Source organism: Micromys minutus (assembly GCF_963924665.1).
Source record: "Micromys minutus genome assembly, chromosome: 26".
NCBI lineage: Eukaryota > Metazoa > Chordata > Mammalia > Rodentia > Muridae > Micromys > Micromys minutus.
The window spans coordinates 22681453-22704008 of NC_137961.1; the positions used below are offsets into that span (position 1 = coordinate 22681453).

Below are 22556 nucleotides of genomic sequence, written 5' to 3' on the forward strand. Positions count from 1 at the left end.
TTAGATTCACTGTTTCTCTGTTCTGTTTCTGCTTCCATGATCTGTCCATTGATAAGGGTGGGGTGTTGAAGCCTCCCACTATTATTGTGTGTGGTGCAATGTATGTTTTGAGCTTTAGTAGTTTCTTTTATGAATGTAGGTGCCCTTGTATTTGGAACATAGATGTTCAGGTTTGAGAGTTTGTCTTGATAGATTTTTTTTCCTTTGATGAGTAAAAAGTGTCCTTCCTTATCTGTTTTGATGACTATTGGTTGAAAATCTACTTTATTCGATATTACAATGGCTACTCCAGCTTGTTACTTGGGACCATTTGCTTGGAAAGTTTTTTCCCAACCTTTTACTCTGAGTTAGTGCCTGTCTTTGTTGCTGAATTGAGTTTCCTGTATGCAGAAAAATGCTGGGTCCTATTTACGTATCCAGTCTGATAGTCTATGTCTTTTTGTTGGAAAACTGAGTTCATTGATATTAAGAGATATTAAGGAATACTGATTGTTGTTTCCTGTCATTTTTGTTGTTAGAGGTAGAATTGTGTTTGTGTGCTTTTCTTCCTTTGGTCTTCTATTTGAGGATTATTTGTAGCTTTTCTTAGGTTGTAGCTTCCCTCCTTGTGTTGGAGTTTTCCATCTATTATCCTTTCAGAGATGGACTTGTGAACTGATATTATGTAAAATTTCTCTTGTCCTGGAATATCTTAGTTTCTCCATCTATAGTAACTGAAAGTTTTGCTGGATATAGTGACCTGGGCTGGTACTTGTTTTTAGGGTCTGTATGACGTCTGTCCAGGATCTTCTAGCTTTCATAGTTTTTTTTGAGACATCTAGTGTAATTTTTATTAGTTTGCCTTTATATGTTACTTGTCCTTTTCCCCTTACTGCTTTTAGTATACTTTCCTTGTTCTGAACATGTGGTGTTTTGACTATTATGTGTCGGGAGAAATTTTTTTTTCTGGTCCAATATATTTGAACTTCTGAAGGCTTCTTGTGTGTTCATGTTTATGTCTTTCTTTAGGTTGGGGGATTTTTCTTCTATGCTTTTGTTGAAGATATTTACTGGGTCTTTCATTTGGGAGTCTTCGCTCTCTTCTACACCTATTATCCTTAGGTTTGGTCTTCTCATTGTGTCCTGGATTTCCTGGATGTTTTGGGTTAGGAGCTTTTTAATTTTTACATTTTCGCTGTCTGTTCTATCAACGCTTTCTATGGCATCTTCTGCCCCTGAAATTCTCTTTCATCTCTTGCATTCTGTTGGTGATGCTTGCATCTATGACTCCTGACTTCTTTCCTAGATTTTCTATCTGCAGGGTTGGCTCTCTTTGTTTTTCCTTTATTGTTTCCATTTCTGTTCATAGATCCTGTATGGTTTTGTTCAATTCCTTTATTTGTTTGCTTATGTTTTCCTGTGTTTCTCTAACAGCTTGTACTTGTGTGTGCATGTGTCTCTGTGTGTGTATGTGTGTGTCTGTGTGTGTGTGTCTGTCTGTGTGTGTGTGTGTGTGTCTGTGTTTCTTTAAAGGAGTTATTCATTTGCTTCTTGAGACCCTATCATCTGCATGAGGCAAGATTTTAAGTCCCAATCTTGTTTTTCTGGTGTGTTGGGATATACACTGCTTGCTATGGTGGGAAAGTTGGGTTCTAATGTTGTCAAATTGTCTTGTTTCTGTTGTTTAGATTCTTGTGCTTGCCTCTTGCCATCTTCGCATCTTTGATGTTAGTTGATCTTGTTGTCTCTGAATGGAGCTTGTCTTTCCGGTGCATCTGTGGCCTCCAGAGGAAGATCAGTGCTGAGCACTCAGCTCTCTATGGGCAGGCTGGGTGTTCTGATGGCAATTGGCCAGCTATAGCTCAGGGTGCAGATGGAGGCCTGTGGGCTCAGTAGGAGAGCTCTTGCATCTCCTCTGGTGCTCAGCTCTCTGCAGACAGCCTGTGAGTCCTGATGGCTAATAATGTAGGAACTTAATGTCCCAGAGAAGAGAGATGCTAGCAGGGTGAGGTTGGACTGGGTGGATGGGTGGGGGAGCACCCTCTTAGAAGCAAAGGGGTTGGGAGATGTGCTGAAGAACTCATGGAAGGGCAGAAGAGGGGGCAATATTTGGAGTGTAAATAAATTAAAAATAGAAGAATTAAAACCAAAAACCAAACATGTTTTCAGTGGGAGGAGCCTGGATTTTCCCCATCATTCCTAACAGCTTATGAAGAAATAATAGCTAGTATAAATGCACCTGGTCAGATCATTTCCAATCTCTATTTCTAAGACAATAGACAACTTTATTATTCTTTATCCTTTGCTAAAATGTTGGCAGTGGGCACCTGCTACTCTTATAGAGGATGTGGGTTGGCTCCCAGCACACACAGGAATGCTAACAACCAGTCCAGATCCAGGACACCTCCCAGCACGCACAGAAATGCTAACAACCAGTCCAGATCCAGGACACCTATCACCCTCTTCTGGCCTCTACAGACACTGCACACACACCTACACACAGGCAAACATTCATTCATAGATTTGAAAATATTTTTAAAAATTGTTAAACCTATGAAGCAGAGTTATTTAAGGAATTATTTACTACTTCACTCCCTATTCTTTCCTCCAAGATAGAAGCTCATGTCATTTCCAGCCGCTTAGAGCAATACTTATTTGATATAAAACTACACAGATACAAGAACTCACAAAGTGAGTTCACATTACAAATGGCCAAGGCCAACTGACCTCACAATGTTTCACACTGACAACACCTGAATTCTTGTAGTTTTTTTTCTTCTGTCTCTTTTTTTCATTTATGCATTCATATTCAACCTGTTGGAGGACAAAATGATTTAAATGAACAACCTTTTCCTTTAAAATCAAATCCTAAAAAAAAAAAAAACTAAGTTAATCTTGTTAACAACAACAACAACAAAACACTCTATACAAACATAACAAAACAAAAAAACCAAACAGAACAAAACAGAAATACATGAAGCCCAATCCTAGGGCCACAAAAGTCAAACTTCTAATATAAATGCAAACTTGACAAGAATGGCAGTTTCATGTACACGAATCTTGAACCTAAAATAATTTTTTACCAAAAATACTCTCCACACAGCATGTGGTTGGCTTTGTTTTCATGTGGAAATGTAGTAGGTCCCCAACCTTAACACAACTGACTCCATGATGGAAGTACTGTTTAGGCTATAAAGCTCATCATGCAGACAGCACCACTGGCCAAAATGAAAACAAAGACCTAATTAGTCAATGGCCATAGCTCTGAGACAGTCTCTAAATATACTAACCTTGCTTTTTGGCTTCTGTAGTTTCATTTCTGGCTAACAGTTCTTATGAACTGAAGTATGTCAACCCAGGACACGTATTTTGGGGATCAGTTTATTCTGAGAAAGGCTCAGAGCTACAGTGGGATCCTGAACACCCAGTGTAGTCACCAGCTACTTAATAAGACCTTCTATTGTCTTCAACACATGTGTAATCAGTCTTGTCTGGTGAATACTCCACAACAGAAAACCTTCCAGGTTTCAGAATATTCCATGGTTCTACTTAAATTGTGCATTCATGATTCTTGGGCTTACCCCTAAATTTTAGCACTTTATACCTGCAGATAGAGTCAAGTCCTTCTATGAAAATACAGGAAGGGTACACCTGTCACATCTACTACTGGAGCTGATCGTGCTCTGTTTTCCCTATGTGGGCAAAGCATTGCTCCACTCAGTACTGGAGTATGATGCTTTCTCTTCCAGGATACAGGGAGAAAAGCTACTTCCATTCCTAAAGATAGTCTTTGCTTTCTCCTGTAGTTTGAAATTCTCACCAGGTACTGACTACTATTACATGGTGTCTACTTAGTAACACACATATCCCATGCATGAAATTGTACATAAAATTTGTAGATTATAGGGTTTTAAGCAATAAACAATAAAAATCACGATAAACCAATTGCTGTGCCAAAGACAACCATATAATAATAAATAACCATATTAAATATATTTTATAGCTGCAAAGATATAACTTACAGGTGAATTTCTGGAAGCTTCTTTGAGTTTTGTCATGGTTGTTTGAAAGGTTCCAATAAGATCATGTGACCCATCATTATCATAATCATAGCACTCCACCTGAAGTTAAATATATAGAAAAACAATATTGTTTTATTAAAAAGTATTGGCTGCAAAAGCATGCCTTTTTAATTAGAGTAAGAAAAATCTATAATATCAGTATCTAATTGGAGGCTAGGAAAGTGATACTGACACATGTTCAAATCCTAGCTATCCCCAGAACAGGCGCTACCCTATGGAAGATGAAACCCACAAATATGGCCTCTACTTCACACAGGAAGCAATTTGTAGCTCCTCTGTGCTCTCTGTAGATGCAGATAGAAGTCTACATGCAATGATTTCTAGTCTTTCATTTGCTTTACTTATCACTGTATAAGAGCTAGAAGCCAGCATCCTAGCAGCTAATAACGATATAAGTAAGTCCTAGATGATTTAGAGTCTCATCAGATGCAACACAAGGAGGCTGGGTTTATAGTTACAACTTAGACATGATAGTCGTATGTGCTCTGAAAACTGGAAGTCTTACAACATGAAGGAAAACTCTATAGAGTAAAACCAGTTTCCGTGAAGTTTCCATGATAGGTTGCTCTTAGTAGGGTTTTATTTGGGTTTTTTTGTTTGTTTGTGTGTGTGTTTGTTTTATGTATGTTAGATGAAAGAAAAGTATTTACCAGAATGCTTGTTCTAATGGAAATATAAGGTGCTGTGAACTATTATTAATCTAATGTATTCAAAGGAAGTAGAAAAAATTGATGACAGGGATGTGAACTTTTAAGACACGGTTTTGTCATCCTGCGTAATTTCAACATATCATTTTACTTACATGGATGTTTTATGTGTACATAGTTCATATACATTTTTAAATAGACCCAAGAGGTACATAGAATAGAAAAAAAATACTATTATTCCCATTTTGTGAAAATGAGACAAGGAAAATAAGAACAAGGCCAACAGATGCTGCGTCTCATGAGATGAGCAATGAGGGCACAGTGAAACCTCAGACACTTCTGGAGCCCGCTGCAAGCCAGAAGCTTCTTTGTTTTCTGCTTTGTTTTTGGTTTGGGGCTATTTTGTTGTTTTGTTTTGCTTTGTTGGTGGTTTTGTTTCTTTGTATAGTCATGGCTGTTCTGGAATTCACTCTGTAGATCAGCATGGCCTCAAACTCCTTCCTCTACCTCCCAAGTGCTGGACAAAGCAGAGGCTTCTAATATTAACAAGAAGCAATTTGCATTTGCCTCTGTGAGAGCCCCACCAGGCTTCCAGCCTTCATGAAGATGGAGTGACTGCCAAGATACAATACTAAGGAATCTTACATGTTTGTTTGGCAGAATGTTTGCTTTCTTTTCAGTTCTGATTGTTTTTCCTAACTGGATGTCTTAGTTAGGATTCCCATTGTTGTGATTAAATACCGGGGCTAAAAAAAAAATAAATCAGTGTGGGGAGGAAAAGGTTCATCTCACTTCCACCTGCACATCCCTGCTCATTATCAAAGGAGGTCAGGGCAGGAATGGAACAAGGCAGGAACCTGAAGGCAGGAGCTGATGCAGAAGCCATGGAGAAGTGCCCCTTACCAGCTTGCTCCGTGTGCCTTGCTTAACCTGCTTTCTTATGGCACCCAGGACACCCTCCACAAGAACCTGTGCTCTACCACATCATTTGTCAATTAAGAAAATGTACCTACAGACTAATCTCAGGGGGCATTTTCTCAAGTTAGATTCTTCCAAAATGACTCTAGTCTGTGTCAGGTTGATGGAAAAGTAGTCAGTACACTAAAAGTCTCATCCACTTGTGTTTTCCTTATCCTTCAGGAACACTTAAAGTCACTCAATCAGTCAAAACAGGGACATTCAAGTACAGCAATGTGCCTTGTTTAAAGAAGGGCCTTAGAGATATTTTTGTCCATGACCAAGCCTGACATTTTGACTCCTGCCCAATATATTCAATACCCAATCTTATGGGTATTAATCTTGGCCTTAATCTTATTAATGTGTCAAGGGAAAAAATAAGGAATTGGTTATTTTCTTAAAGGAAGCAAAGGTTCAAGAAGGCAGAAAACAACCCATCTTAATGATAAAACAAGATCACTTTTAGCGACAATCCTAAATGATGGCAAATGAAGCTCTGCCTCTTAGAGTCCATGGAGAACATCAATTTACATATATGTCAGCCAAATGAAACGTTAGCATCAAGAGGATTAAGTTAGACCTTCAGAAGGACCAAAATGTTTTAAAATAAGTTTAGATCAATTAAAGGGTAAAGACATAGAAACTACACCTTTATAGCCTGAGTTCTGATTACTCAGTACAGGAAAGAAAGGGAAATGCTCTCTCTTGTCCTCTCAAAGGCAGACACAACAACAGCTTTAATGCTGGAATATGTTCGCAACAAGGCTGAGGTAGGAGGATTCATACCATTTTCCTTTCTTTTCAAGAATTTAAACACCAGTACTATTCACTATTTATGCAACAGTATCTGAAGAACTTGTGAAATTTAAATGTGTGTGTGTGTGTGTGTGTGTGTGTGTGTATAAAGCACATGGATACATGTAAAGGAATGTGCACACCACACAATGCATTCCCACTTTAGGCAAGCTGGCTGCATGCATGACCTTTCTCTTCTTCTCTTCATCTGTTAAAACAACACATGCTAGATTGACAACACAATGAAGAGCCACAGAAGGTTCCAACTTTATTCTCTGCTCTGCAGTTCTTTACCACGCCTTTATGTGCTTTCCGCATAGGACGTGACCTGCAGCTCTGTGGCTGACATTGCAAAGAAGTACAGATGAGAGAACTAAAGTGAGCGATGGCATGGAAAACCAAGTGTGCAGGGCAAAACCAGACTGAGAGGCTTAATAATAAAGACAGTCATCCAAAACTCAGTTTACTTACTAGGACAAAATGGCCCTGCAAGCATGCCACTGTGAGTAAAAAATGTTTTAGAAACATGGTTTTATTGTTTATTTGTCAGAAACAATCAAATAGTCAAGGTATAGACTTTTACATTCTCTAGATTTGCCTTAAAATAAGGATTTGTAGCTACTTCTATAACATCCCTATATAATTCATAGTATATCTATATATTTATACTATACCTACATTTTCACTGCCTTTTGACACACCATACAAATCACACTAAACATTTTAAGTTCTCTTGAAGCAGGGAAAACTTCTTCCAAAACTCAGAAATGAAGTGGTTTTGCATCTCTGCTGCTGCTTCCCCAGTTTACAAAGCTTTCACCTTCCATATTCTACTTCACCCTCTTGTATGGTAGAAATCACTATCTACTTTATTAGCAAAGAGATTAGTGACCTCCTCAGCATCCTTTATCTGGTTAAAGAGCTAGATCAAAATACCAACTATGATCTGACTCTAAACCATATGATGTTTTATATCATCTTTCCTGTTTTTTTTTTTTAATTATAACAAGAAACATCAAAGCCCCTTCATTTTTTTTTTTTGAGTTGCAAATGTAAGAAAGCCTTGTATAAGGAGTTGTATTAAGACATATTTTAGGGCTGAGGAGACAGATCAGTCAGGAGGACCTGAGTTTGGTTCTCAGACAGAACTCACCATAAAAGGTGAGTGTATTTTAGTGTGATACACAAAACACACATACACAAAGTTTTTGAGTGTTCACTGGCTGGCTGGCTAGGGTTTTGTTTTATTCGGTATATACCTACAGATAAAAAACATTTACACTAACTGTAGAGACTCATCTGCTTTCCCTTGTCTTACAATGGCTCCACTGTTCTGCACAACGAAAACCAGAAAGATTCTGAGATATCAGAATAACTGACATCTGCTTTCCAAAGGAGACCTTCTAGGCAAAAAAACATAGTTAATGTGTTTATTTGCCTAGCAAAAGAAGTGTATTAAAATGCAGACATATTTAAATTGGATGGTTTATTTTTTAAGAACAGGTTAAAATGAAATTATTCTGTACCCTTAAGCATTGTCAACATATTAGACAGTATAGTCAAATATGAATGCCTATAATAATATCATTTACTCAAAAATGCAATCTTACATATTAACTTTAAAAGACAGGTAAACATGTATGAATCTGTAGGAGTTACAGTGTCTCAGTTGTTTCTAGTGTGACTTGAGATTTTGACTTTACAATGTTGTAAGTTTAGTAGACACAGAATGGATTTTAAATTTTAATCTTACCTTGTGATAGAAAGGTGTGACATTCTCTTTTAGTGCTGTGCACTGGCAGCAAGTCAAATCACCCACAAGACCACCATGGTAAATACTAACACCTGTGTATTAGGTTACTATATAATCTAGGTATGTTAAATGCATGTTACCATCCTTTCTTCCCTCCCGTACTCCCTTTTCCTCCCCTTCTTTCCTTTCTTCCTGTGTCTCTCCCCAAAGTGAACAAAGGGCTTCGAGATCACTCAGCACTGCTCTAACCAAGCTACACATCTAGCCTAACTTATGAGGATTTCTATTTATGATGGGCTTATCAGGACATAATCCTATAGCAAACTACAGAGTACATGAGTAATAAGTTCCAGTTACCTTAATGGTTTTGTCCATATCTCCATAGCACAGAGAGTTGAGAGAGATTTTAAAAGGCTTCCACATGGGATTCAAGTTGTTTTTTACAACCTGTAAAGAACAAAGGATCCCTCAGGACATGCAGTGTCTTGTTCTGCCTCTCCAAGGTTCAACAGTAAGCTCTCAGCTTCCAGCTCCAGTGGCCATACCTCCAATCTTCCACCATGATCTCTTATCCCTCTGAAGCTGTAAACCCAAATAAACCCTTCCTTCAACTTATTATAGAACTAAAAAAGTAATTAATCTGGTGGTGATTGGAGAAAAACAAAAATCACTATTTTATAGCCCCCAATCGAATTGATTCAAGCTAGGATCATCAGTGGTTGATGAAATCGCTGGGCAAAACCCAAGAGAAAAGTCATTCATTTACTCTCAACGTACTCCACCATAAATAGCTTATAAATTAAAATAGAAAATATAGGACTTTATGATTCACAAGTCTTAGAGTCACCAGCTTAAACCAGTTGCCTGGCATCATTGGTACTATGCAATCTGAGAACCATGATTAAGGAATATACAGTGTTCTTGACATAAGGTTTGATGTGGAGTGAACAAAAGAATCCATTCTAGTCTCAATAATCTGAACTGTCCCATAGGATGAAAACATGGGCAAGTAAAGAGATGTGTATAACTACCTGGGAGCTTAGCAGGAAAAAGTAAAACATGAGGCTTCACAGAAACCGAGACAAAATGCAATCTATATAAAACGTGTCTGACACAGGAAATCTGAGCATGGGTGATGGACGCACAGAATGTCATTAGTAAATCAATGGTGACTTCCTTAGGTAATGTCCCAGGGATCGAGCACGCCCTCACTCTTTTGAGACAGGGTGTTGCAATGCAGGCCTGGCTGGCCCAGAATTTACGATGCAGACAATGCTGGCTCACAGAGATCTGTGGTCTCCAGATTGCTGAGATTAAAGGTATGTACTCCAATTCTGCCTGCCTTTACTCTTAAAAACTGCCTGATATATTTGAAGGGAACTAGATGCTTGTAGTTTTCCAGGTTTTAGGATGGTTTTCCAAAAGAAAAGTAAATTGGCCTCACTAGTGTGTGGGGTGTGTGTGTGGTGTGTGTGTATGTGTGTGTGTGTGTGTGTGTGTGTGTGTGTGTGTGTGTGTGTATGTGTGTGTGTGTGTGTGTGTGAGAGAGACAGAGAGAGAAAGAGAGAGAGAGACAGAGAGACACACAGAGAAATATATATATAGAGAGAGAGAGTGCAAGAAAGAGCATTTAATATATTTATACAATTTAAAAATGTAAATAATTAAGCATGGCAATGTCTCTTTTTAAAGAGAAAAAAGTGAATGAGCACTGTTTAATGAACTGCATATAAATCTGAATTAAAATAAATATTTTCTGTGAGTTCAAGAGCAACCTGGTTTACATAGTAAGTTTCAGTACAGCTAGGGCTCTATACAAAGACTGTGTCTTAAACATTTTTATATGTATGTGTGTATTAAGTTATTATAATAATGCCAAAAAACTACCATTCTACTTTCAGATTTAAAACCTTACCTCTGTTCGGTGGACCATTAGCCAGTGGCCATCAGACGTCTGCTTGTGAAACTCCAAGTACGGATCTGACTTCCCAAACAGATCCTACATTTAAACAACATCTTTCGTTATGTTAAACCCTGTGTAAACACAACTTATACAGATTATACGTGTACATAGTTTTACACAATCACACAGGTCCAACTCCATAGTAATGATACACTGGCTGCAAATCCCATTATCTCAGTGACTTGAGAATGTGTGAAGTCTACTAGGGAGAACTGCTAAAAGTGTTGATAAGAGTGTTCTGGCTCGATGTCAGCATTTTAACTTTCCCTTCAGCTGTATTAAGTACATACATGATATCCCCAGCATTACTCATACCAACTCTATGGAAGACAGGACAGTTAACCCGGAGAAAAATGACTGAAGTCTTTAATAACGTCTAAAGTCTTACCTTGTTCATTGATAGACTTGGGCTTTAACTTGTACCTCAGAGAAAAGCAAAGCGAAACAAAACAACCTTTCCTTTCTGGCATGGTGGTTCATATACACCTATAATCTCAGAACTTGGGAGGCAGACAGGAGGACTGTCATGAGTTTGACATTAAAAACATAAGAAAACTATTTTTTAAAGAGCAGGGGAGCTGGCGACGTCTATAACTCAGCAGCTACAAGTGCCTGATGCTTGTCATGAACTAGTTCAGCTCCCAGCATACATGTAAATTAGGCATCTTACAGATATCTGAAACTCTAGCTCTGAGGGATCCAATGCCTTCCTCTTGCTTCTGTACACACAATCCCAAGTGTCCAGACACATAAGTTCACACACACACACACACACACACACACACACACACACACACACAATAAACTTAAACTTTAAAAGAAAAGTTTTCTCTGTGTCTGTATACTAAAAAGAACCAAAAACAAATCCTAAGTGAGAGCAGCAGCCAACGGTGAGCACCTCTACCCCAGTGCACCCCCAAACACACAGCCTCTAAAGTGACACCAGCTCCTTTTACAGTCCGTCTAGAATAGAAATTAGAAAAAAATTAACATGGAGCATCATGTCATGTGACAGAGAAAGAACAAAGGCACTAACTAGATATACTTGTCACTTGTTTGTTTCAAAACTGAGGCTGAGGTTGGGATAATTTGAATATCAGCCAAAATTCACCCACTGTAGCTAAAAGTTGTTAATGTTAACATATAAGTTTATAGCTATTTAAAGACTAACATAAGACAACAAAAAATACTTAGTAGTCACATCTAGAAGATGTTAGGGAATCAACTTATTCAGAAAAAAATGTATACAAAGAATATCAAATGCTTAGTTCTCGCCGTAGAAAAGATACTTCGAAATTGATAAGTATTGGTGCTGGGTAGATGTTTCCGCAATTGTTGCTCTTTCAGAGGACCCAAGTTCAATTTCCAAGATCCACGCAGTGACTCCTGATCATCCATAACTCCAGTTCCTGGAGATCTGAACCCCTCCACCAAAGGCTTCATGCACACACATACACATAGGCAAAGTATTCACATGCATAATGTTCACAAGTGTAAAATAAAGTTTAAAAATCTAGTAACACACCTCTCTCAGATTAAAACACAGCCAGGCATGGTAGCACACGCACACCTTTAATCCCAACACTTGGGAAGCAGAGATAAGAGTTTGAAGCCAGTGATTTCCAGTACAAGCAGGGCTGTTACATAGAGAAACCCTGCCACAAAACACCAAAAATCAACCAACCAACCAATCAACCAACCAACCAACCAACCAACCAACCAATAGGAGATTTAGTTTGGGGAAACATCTGTCTGTGTAAGCATTTTTTTTTTAACTAAGAATATCATTGTTTCACAGACCTGCAAGAACATAACATAGGCAGATAGCTACCATCAATAGGCATTAAAATTACTAAAACGTGTAACACAGTATTAAGCCCCTGATGGAGTTAAATACCACAACTGATGAAACTGTTTTGACAACACTGTAAAATACCATCAGATCAGCTTAGTGAAGTCAGGAAACAGAGTAAAGCAAGAGAAATGATGCCACAGGGGTTTATTAGCTACATGCTAAATGAACAAACTTCTACAGGACAGAGGAATCTGTTTCCTAAATGTACAGATAGACAAATGAATAGACGTGATACAGGAAAGGAAGAAAAGAGGGAGTGGGGGACAGATGGCAAGAAAGACATAACAAGAAAGAACTTATAGATCAAAAAACTATCTTATGAGGCATTTTAAATAATTACCCTTTAAAGGGTCTTTAGAAACATCCCAAAATATTTGTATGCAAAATGACATGGTATCTGGGAAGAGGGAAAATGATATAGAGAAACAAAATTTACCATGAATCACAATCGTTAAAGATGAGTGACAGAACATGGTAATTCTTGGATGATTTTTGTTTGTTGGGTTTTTGTTGTTGTTGTTGTTTTGAGACAGTGTATCACTGTTGTTATATATTATTGGCTGGCCTGGAACACACTCTGTAGACCAGGCTGGCCTCAACTCAGAGATCTCCTTGCCTTTGTCTCCCACGTGCTTGGATCTAAGATGTACATCACTATACATGGCAATATAGTATTTTAAAAAAATGCTATTGTAGTAATGTATGTATGTTAATTTTTAAAGACTCTGGGAACTAGTCTTAAGACACTTTCAAATTAAGTTTTAAGGTAAACAAAAATGGTGAAGAACACTGCATACTGGTGTGTATTCAAGTATCGAAATGCAAAAGCATTAGCTGATTTATAATTAATAAACCACAGGCTTTTTCTTACTAAAGGTTACTAAAATACTTTCTTAAACGTTACTGTAATGTTAATACTGTAATGTTAATTCTTTTAATCCTTAATTGCATCTTCATGAAAAGGCTGAAGGGAAATGGGTACCGGTTAAACATGGCCAGTGGAGTAAGAGAGGAGAAAGAGAAGGGGGAGAGAGGAAGAAGGCTCTGCTCAGATGAACAGTTCACGCTAACTGCATTAATGTCTCAAAGAGGGACCAGTGCTGGGAAAAGGTGATCCTCTTCCTTGCACAATACACAAAATGTACCTACCTTATTATCCAGTTTTCTGGCTTCCATTTCAAACAACACCACTCTGTTATCCTTTATTTCCTCTGCTGAAATCTACAAGTACATAGAGCAGGTGAAAGAAAATGAATAAGTATGAACTAAGCACTTTCTTTTTATTGTATTGTATTTGCAGTTGAGGATGGACTTCAGAATGTGGCACAAGCTAGGCAAGCTCCATACCATTGACAAGCTGTTTTTGAGTGTGGTTCCTTAGAAAGCCCTGTTTCCAGTGCGTGTATGGCAGAAGTGAGGTTTGCAGTGCTTATTACAGAAGGTGTTTGCAAACATATCTCCACTGTGGATATGGTCAAGAATGTGTAAGGATAAAACTAATGGCCAGGAAAAAACTAGTTCTCTAGGCTACATATTCCTACTCCATAGAACAATCAAAGTTGCGCAAGACTGAAGGACTGATATCCCTTACACAAAACCAGTTAAAAATCTGCACACATTGAGAAGGGAGAATAAGTAAGTCCCGTCTATAGACCTCTAAGTAAAATATGAGCCCAGGACTTTTCACCCAGTGTAACTGCAAGAGCCACTCTACCCTAAGTCAGCTCAACTCTCTGCATTTAGCCTCCACTATAGCAAAGTCTAGAAAGGGGGTGGGGATGTCATGGAGTAAGGGAATTAATTGCTCCTCTCCAAAGAAATCCTTAGAAAGAGGCAAAAGGCTTATATGCTCTGAAATGAAGTCACAGTATCTTAGCTAGTAATAGAGGTCTCTGTAGTGCAGGCCAGCACTGTCAGTGGCCTCAATCTTCTTGTCCTCCTGGAAATCTAAGAGACAAGCAGCTACTGAGGAAATGTACTTGATAATTGTTACAACCAGACTTCCAGATCACAGAAAACTAGCTCGCATACTATCACTGATGATGGAAACACTACAAGAAGAGGTGTCCAAAGGCCAGTTATCATGCTAACAGTAAGTTTCAAGTATGGTAAAGCATGTATAGTCTTTGCTCATAGCTGAACAATGAGCCGTGGAAACACTGTGTGGGATGAGGTGCAGCAGATGTGAGGACAGGAGGCTGGATAAAGAGTTTCTATGACGTTTTGGTTGGTTCTGGGTTGTTTGTTTGTTTTTCCCCTTTCCCCCTCCTTTTTTAATTCTGAGACACATCATTATTTAGCTCTAGATAATCAAGAACTCAGAGTGGACCAGGCTGGCTTGAACTTTGGGTGACTCTTGCCTCAGGCTCCTCAGTGCTAGAATAGCATGCTACGAGTTTGTAGGTTGAATGACCCTGTTATAATAACCACTTAGGTATCGTTGTAGTAAGAAAGCCACATATACTATGCAGAGCCAAACTAATTCAGTACTGAACCTTTCCTCTCTTATTTAAGAACTGACACATTCATGGAAGACGTACACCTGACCTTGATGGACAACTTCAAACAACTGAAGGAAGGGATTCCTACAGTCCACTGTAGTCTTTGGTAGCGTGGCAGTTTCCATCAGTGATGACAGGCCGGAGTGAATGGAACGCAGTGTTCCAGATCAACTAACTCATCAGACAGGGCCGTGGACTGTTTGCTTATTAGACTTAAGAGACTATTTCTTGAAGCAAAAGATGTTATCTTTACCGTAATACTCCCTTTCCCTGCAGGTTTGCCATTTTTGAGCACCAGTGGTCGAGTTAGCTTCTTACTGGAAACGATCTGTTAAAAGCAGAAAGTAACATTTTATCACTTGAGCTGCTGAACTGCATACTTAAAAAAAAAAAAGAAGGAGTTAAATATAAAGTTTGCGTAAAGCCATTAGAAGGACATTAAAACTGCTCCCCTTAAAGACATTTAAAGTGCATCTCCACATTTGCAGTCCGTCTGACAAGGCTCCCACGGCCTTCACTCTGGCAGGTGTTATCCATCTGTGCATTAGCGCGTCCATTCATTACTTGCAATGTTAGCTCCTTCTTCAGAATGGGGAAAAGTCCAGAATTTCAACTCTTCCACACACGCTGAGCTGAAACCCGCCTGCCATGCTTCCTTCCATGACAGACCTACAACCTCACGCTGTGAGCCAAAATAAACCTTTCTTTAAGCTGCTCTTGTCAGCACTGAGTCACAGCAATGAGGAAGGACCAGTGGCACAAAAAAAAAAAAAACTATTTCATGAACAATATTCAAAGATCTTTCACCTCCACTCCAAAAAGGAGCTTCAGGGTAAATGATCCACCCTAGCTCAAACCAAGAGCTACAAAATAGACCCTGCCCAAAGAAAAATGAGCCTCCTCTTCCTGAAGTCCTCTGTCAGGTATTTCCTGACTGCCATGAGACACTAGCTTAATCAGCACAATGGTGACTAAGAGGGCTGCTGCTGGGATAATCCTGGCTGGCCCTGTGGTCCTTAAGTCTTTGGAACTGCTTTGTGGGGAGGACTGTAAAAAGAGTTTGGAATGTCTTGCTAGAAAACCCCTAGAATGCTAAAAGCAATACTCAGTGGGCCATCTGGTGGCAATTCAGAATGCCAGGACGCTGTGCTATGGGAACAGCAGGACAAATGAAAGCAAAGGTAACAAGAACTGGACACGCACTTGCCCAAGAGTAACTTCACATTCTCCCAAGAAGTCATCATCACTCAGCTCGATAGTTTTGTTGTCGATGTCATAGATTCCAAACTTCAACTTCTGAACCACTTCAAAGTAGTAGTCAATAACAAATGTCTTAGAAAATTTGGGATCCAAAGAATTCTTAATCCTTTCTGTCCGTTCAACCTATACTCATCCCCCAAAAGAAAACAAAGACATTTTTCAGATCCTAGAAGTACTTACGTTTTTAACCTCTCTACATACAAAATATAATTACACATAAGCGTGAGGACTAAATGTCTTTAAATGTCTGTGTATGTGGGATGCACAGGTACTATATGACATGCACGTGGAGGTCAGAGGACAACTGAAAAGCCAGTTCTCTCCTACCACTGGGTTTTGGAGCTCAAACTGAAGTTGCTTGGTTTAGCCATCTAGCCTCTGAGCCAGCTCCCTGGACTATTTAGTCACCATCAATCTTTTGAGGGATTGTGTTATCAAAGACAACGTGGTCAAAAACAAACTGCACCAACAGATGAGATGGTTCAGTGCTGCTGTCAATGTGTATGGTGCTCCCCCTGCACGCAATTCAGGGTATTACGAGGGTGCTGTGCCTGCAGGTCAGAAGGGAGTGTTGGATCCTCTGGAACTGGAGTCAGAGGTGGCCGATCCACCATGTGGTGCTGGGAATAGATCCTAGGTTGCCTGGAAGATTAGCCAGGGCTCTTAAGCTATCTTACAGTCCTGCGGTATTATTTTTAACGTTTTAAAGTAAACTCCAACATTGTCAAAAAGAAATAAGGACCGGTTTTCACCTAAATTATTCAGGATTACCTCATACCACTGTTGACCACTCGTGTTCAAAAACAACACACATAAAGGGTCCGACTTCGATGTTACATCTGTATCCAAAAGGTTGTTACAGGAAATATTTAGTTCCACCTTCGTGACACACTGGGCAGCCATGTCTTGAGCTATGGGAGAACCAATGAGAAACAGAATCTTTAAGAAACATTCTAAAACTCTTACTGGAGATAGCTGAATTCCTATGGCAAACTGTCAGCAGGAATTTACTGAACAGCTCTGCTAGAATGGGACTGCTACTTGAGCCTCTTGGGACTAAAGGTCCTTATAGTTTAGTTCAGTAATATTTTTTTCTTCTGTGGAGTAAAGTTTATTCACCATCCAGCAGTAAAACATACTTTCAAGATAGCAATTAAGGCATTAATCCTCTGCATATATAATATTCTGCAAAATATACTGGTTAATTGTCATGGTCTGTGTAGAGCTGACTTAGCAAGCCCTCAAAGTCAAGCATACTTATCAAGTATCCTGAGATATTCTTGGGACAGGCCGACCACTCACCCCAGTGACAAAGAAATGAGAAAAGTAAATGTCCAATGGTATTAAAAGCATTCTAACCTTACAAACAGCAAACCTTTACCAACAGAGTTACTTTTGAGAACGAGAAGCCAAAATGGCCATGTGTGAAGATGTTCTTCCTGGATTTTCCAGGAGTTCCTGGGAACTCTAGCATGACAGGTTCTTAGGGCTTCCCTCTTCAGTCCTGCTAGATGCTGTAAATGTCCAGTTTGATGCTTTGCTATTTATCTGTTCTTTTCTATTTATGTTGTTTAAGGTTCAACTTAGGTATCATCTCTAGATGATTCCAATGAGAATGCTGCATAAGTAGCATTCAGCTGTAGCTGATTAGCCATGGCTTGCCAAGAAATACCAGTTAGCCTAACTTCTACAGACCCTACTTCTTTAACCACCAAATAATACATTTAGAGGAATGAGGGTGAGGCAGAGGGTACGTTCTAGGAGAGCCAGGGCTATGTGTAAAGAAACCCTGTCTTGGAAAAAAAATTGCAAAAAAAGGGGGGGGACGGGAGTAGGAAACCCTGAAGTTCTGAGAGTGAGACGCTTTCTTCCTTGGAGCTGCAAGTGCCATGATGTCACCAAGAAGAGGAACAGAGTACTACACTCCCCAAATGTATGTCAACAGAGCCACCTGTCTAGCATAAAGTAGGGGTTCACGGTGGTAGTACAGGTTCTGGGCAAGAAAGCATTTCCTCCCTAACATCTTTTCTATTTGGAATGCTCAGTTCTCTCTATCTGGGATGCTGAGCTTCTGGGCATACAGGAATAAGTCCACTCAGCATCATGTTTAATATGTAAAATGGCACTAGCTTTTATGTGCTGTATAAAATGTTTCTTCAGGCACAAGTGAAAAGGATAAGATTCTTTGACAATTTCAAAATAACTCATTAGTTACTTTGTGTATGAATGCTGATGTGGCTGTATGGATGTGAGTGGCAGAGAAGAGGAGTTTGGAGGTCAAACATCAATGTCAAATGTCTCCCTCAACTACTGATTCTCACTTTGAAACGCTGAACCCCGCTGAGTTCATCAGTTTGGCTAGGCTGTTCTTTGCAATAAGTTCTTTCCATTCATAACAGCTAGTGTCATAGACACTTTCTTACATGGGTGATGGTGATGATCCAAACAAACCCACGTTCCCATGCGTGAGAAGCGAGCACTGTACTGTTCAGATTGAGAGCCATCCTTCAGCCACACTGTCTACTTTCTAAAAACACCTTAAAGTCAACAGGAGAATGTAGGATTCCTAAATTTTTGGACACCCAGAATAATACGGTTGGTCTTAGTATAGATAAAAATGATTCTTAAGAAAACCATGCAGCTCACTTTCACCAAGAACTTCCTAAGGAATGGCAGCCTCCCACAATCTCCAATTTGCTTCCTATCTTCTCTTTTATTAAATTAAAATTAAAACTCTGCATCCTTTACAAAATTGCATTTAGCTTTGATACTCTGTGCTTTGTTTGGTTTCTGTCCTTTTAACATGTGTCTGAATAGTTGAGTACTATAGTAAGTATGGACGGTGTGCTCAAAGGATATGAAGGGCAGAGAGAAGCTACAGACACTGATGGAGGACAGCTAACAGTGTGGAGCTGACTTACATTGCCTGGGTTTCAAAGGATCTCATTTGAACAAATGTGGCAGACAACATAAGCTCAGGACAAGTGGGACAAAAGAGGACAGAATGTACGCCAGAATACATGATATAATATCAAACCAAGTGGAGAAAAATGAACCTGACAGGAGACTGGACAGAACAGAGCACTGAGTACATGGATCAAAAGTTTGTGCATACAATGTCATTTTGTTAACATGGTTCCCTGCCACCTTTACCTTAATTTGTGAATTAAGATAAGGGACGGGGTTGCTTGAAAATAAAACACAAGAGGAAAGAAAGAATAAAGATGGGGAGTGGGAAGCAGCAAAACACGAACCCAGTAAAATTGAGGCTGTCTATAACTTAGAAGCTTGATGTGCTGGCAAAGGTGCCTGGTCCTAAATCCGCTAACCAGTACATCTTCTCCTCCTCCGACTGGGAAGCCAAGTATAAACTAAGGGTGTTACCTTTCATACACATCTGCTGTGTCTCCTTCAGACAGCTAGTTGGTTTACAGTGCTGTGCAAACCTACAGCCCTCACCTGTACTCTGATATGTAGTTATGTCCCTCCTTTTCATCTATCACATTCAGGCCTGCAGCATCCCCTTGTCCATGACCATATAGCAATGCTTTGGAGTCTCATCCTGATGCTCACTATGTGAGACTAAGGCTACATCCTGATCAGTTCCCTCTTCCATATGTAAATTACTGTCTTAGGATTGGATGAGTCAATATATTTGAAATGTAGACAGGTGTTTACTATTATTTCAGCACCAGTTAGCTCCATGCAGTGATCAATCCTTTCTGATCCTGCATTTCCTATATTTTATTATTACATTCCATGATGATTTTCCTGATTATGCCAATATACATTAAACTGCCCCCCATTCCTGCTGCTTTCATAGCAAAACATTGGTACAGTACTAAAAAAACAGTATCAAGTTGGGTATGGTGTCACACGCCTATCTATATCCATAGTATTCAAGATGCTAAAAAAGGCAGATCCAAAGTACAAGGCCAGGCTTTTTGGAAAACAAATCAAATATGAAGGAATGCACACCTATGTTAAACTTAGGACCTAGATCCAGGTATGTAACCATATGTAAACCACACTTCAACTTCCTAAGCTGAGATTCCCACACAGAAGTAAACTAAATCTGGAGTGTGCCAAGCATACTGATTTCATCTCAAACACAGAATCTATGAAAAACAGAATTGTTATCAGAAGAGATTGGGTATAATCAGGGTGGTATGGCCCACAGACTATGACAATGGAAACTCTCAGGAAGCTATGAAGGTGACTGACTCTACCTAAGACTCTTAGTGATAAAGGATACAGAGCCCCAAAGGGCCATCTTTTGCAACCAGAAAAGACTTCCAATGGAAGGACTGAGACACCAACCTAGCCACAAAACCTTAGACCCACAATTTTTCCTGTCAACAAGATGTACAGGGGTAAAGATGGAGCAGAAATTGAAAGAATGGCCACCCAGTGACTGGCCCATCTTTAGACCCATCCCGTGAGAGAGTGCCTATACTGACACTAGTAATTATATTCCACTATACTTCCAGAAAGGCATGTAGCACAGCAACTGACTGGAATGGATGCAGAGACCCATAGCCAAGCTAGTCAGAGCTTAGGGAATTCTATGGAGGAGGACAAAGGACTGAGGGAGCCAGAGAGGTCAAGGTCATCACAGGAAAAGATACACAGTCAACGAACCTGGGCACATAGTGGTCCACAAGAGACTGAACCACCAAAGAGAATACATGGGTCTGACTTAGGCCCTTGGCAACATGTAACAGCTGTGGAGCATGGGCTTCATGTGAGACTCCTAACAGCAGGAGCAGAGGCAGTCTCTGACTCTGTTGCCTGCCTTTGGATCCCTGTCTCCTAACTGGACTGCCTTGTCCAGCCACAACAGAAGATGCCCTAGTCCTACTGCAACTCATATGCCAAGGTGGGTTGACATCCCTGGGAGGCCTCCCCTTTTCTGAGCCTTTTCTGAGAAGAAAGGTAATCGCAGGTGAGGAGGAAACACCTAGGAGGAGAGAGAGGGAGCAGAAGCTACTACTGGGATATAAAGAAAATACATTAATTTAAAAAATGTATAACCATTCCTCTGCATTTACCAAAAAATTAAAACGTTTGACTCCAAAAAAGTTTTGTCACATTTTTTTAGAGTCTTGTTACATGCTCACACACAGAATGAACATGACTGTTAAGGACATGCTTACAGACCAGCATGAGTCTTGTTACATGCTCACACACAGAATGAACATGACTGTTAAGGCCATCCTTACAGACCAGCATGAGTCTTGTTACATGCTCACAGAATGAACATGACTGTTAAGGACATGCTTACAGACCAGCATGAGTCTTGTTACATGCTCACACACAGAATGAACATCACTGTTAAGGACATCCTTACAGACCAGCATGAGTCTTGTTACATGCTCACACACAGAATGAACATGACTATTAAGGACATCCTTACAGACCAGCATGTACAAAGCACAGCACCAACCGAAAACGTTTGTTTCTAAAGACGGGGTGAACTCAACCAAGAATCCAGTTACTTATGTGCAAAGTCATTCTCACAACAGAGGCTCATTGGAGCATTATTTTTCTCTCTTGAATATGCTTCACAAACATGGAAGCATGGCAGATTGTTTAACAACATGCTGACAATTCCACTACTGCACTGTGGCCAGGACGCAAATTCCTCTAAAGCAGCACCTACCATTCTCTAAAACAAGTCAGACCCCCGCCTCACAATGCTACCCCACTATACTTATGGCCAATGCAAAAAAGTAAATAAACATTGGGCCTAGAACTTTCCTAACATGAACATTCACATAAATACTTTTATCCCAGTAACTATCGCATACATGACATGTGAAGAAAACAGAATAATTCATGAACACACTATGATGGGAGAACATAAAAAATGTTCTCTATCCTTTGAGGACAGAAAATAGGTCAGTTTTCTATAATAAATGATCAGAAGAACATGTATGCAACTAAAGAAGATTCTGCATGTTTTCTACAGGATCATAGAGATAATACCAAAGTCAACTCTTAGTTTGAGGCATTTGGCTACCACAATCTGTAAGCATACTGAACATCAACCATTCTCCCCAAATCTTATGTTTTGGTCCAACATAACACAAACTATGCAAATCAAGTGAAAATTAAAACACAAAAGGGAGCTGGAGATGAAGTATTTGGTCACTCCCGTGCCCTGATGAAATCCTGTTCATCCCTGTCTTGAAATAAATAATTTAAAAAGAGGAAAGCTTTATTTTGATAATGGAATTTTTTTCCATTTGCCAGTCAGTCACAATGCATTTGTAGGTAAGAGAGGTTGCTAAGGAGGTGCGTGGGTAGGAGTGGGAGGGAGTAAGTGTGCTACTAGACCAAAATAAACAGAGATAATGGTTTTGGTCCCTGGTGCCTTAGGCCTGTTCCTTTGGTCTTAGAGACACACAGCAGTGGCAGCGTAGGTGGCATAGTTGGCTGGATACCTCATGTCAGACAGGAAGCAGAGAGAAGAATGCCTGTCTACCACTGATGTCCCCTGTTGGAAATCTTCTTTAGTGTGTCATTTGCCTTCAGACTTCACGTTGTCATGTAGGGAAATGGAGCTCCTGGCAAATACTTGATAAATGGACACCCTCTCTCAACAAACAGGGACTTTAGAGGGATCCACCATCTATTCTTAATCTCTTTTGCAAGACACACTGCTTGGGCTGAGAAAATAAGCAGCATCTGCTCTGAGCTGTTACTCGTATGCATTAGGTTTGGTGGAAGTGCCCATGTGGACAGGGGGAGTAGATAACTAA

General features: G+C 39.7%; 1 protein-coding gene across 1 annotated transcript in view; it reads right to left on the reverse strand.

Annotated features, from left to right (window-relative positions):
• The window catches only part of CPNE3 (copine 3), a 43475-nt gene that overhangs the window by 12629 nt on the left and 8290 nt on the right, over nt 1-22556 (reverse strand). The window contains exons 2-9 of the mRNA XM_080938744.1: nt 16564-16703; nt 15736-15915; nt 14786-14860; nt 13181-13252; nt 10129-10212; nt 8571-8660; nt 4002-4100; nt 2707-2793 (exon numbers count right to left, since the gene is read on the reverse strand). Of these exons, the coding sequence (XP_080794870.1) occupies nt 2707-2793; nt 4002-4100; nt 8571-8660; nt 10129-10212; nt 13181-13252; nt 14786-14860; nt 15736-15915; nt 16564-16695 (819 nt within the window). The 5' untranslated portion in view covers nt 16696-16703. The remainder of the gene's footprint in view (nt 1-2706; nt 2794-4001; nt 4101-8570; nt 8661-10128; nt 10213-13180; nt 13253-14785; nt 14861-15735; nt 15916-16563; nt 16704-22556) is intronic.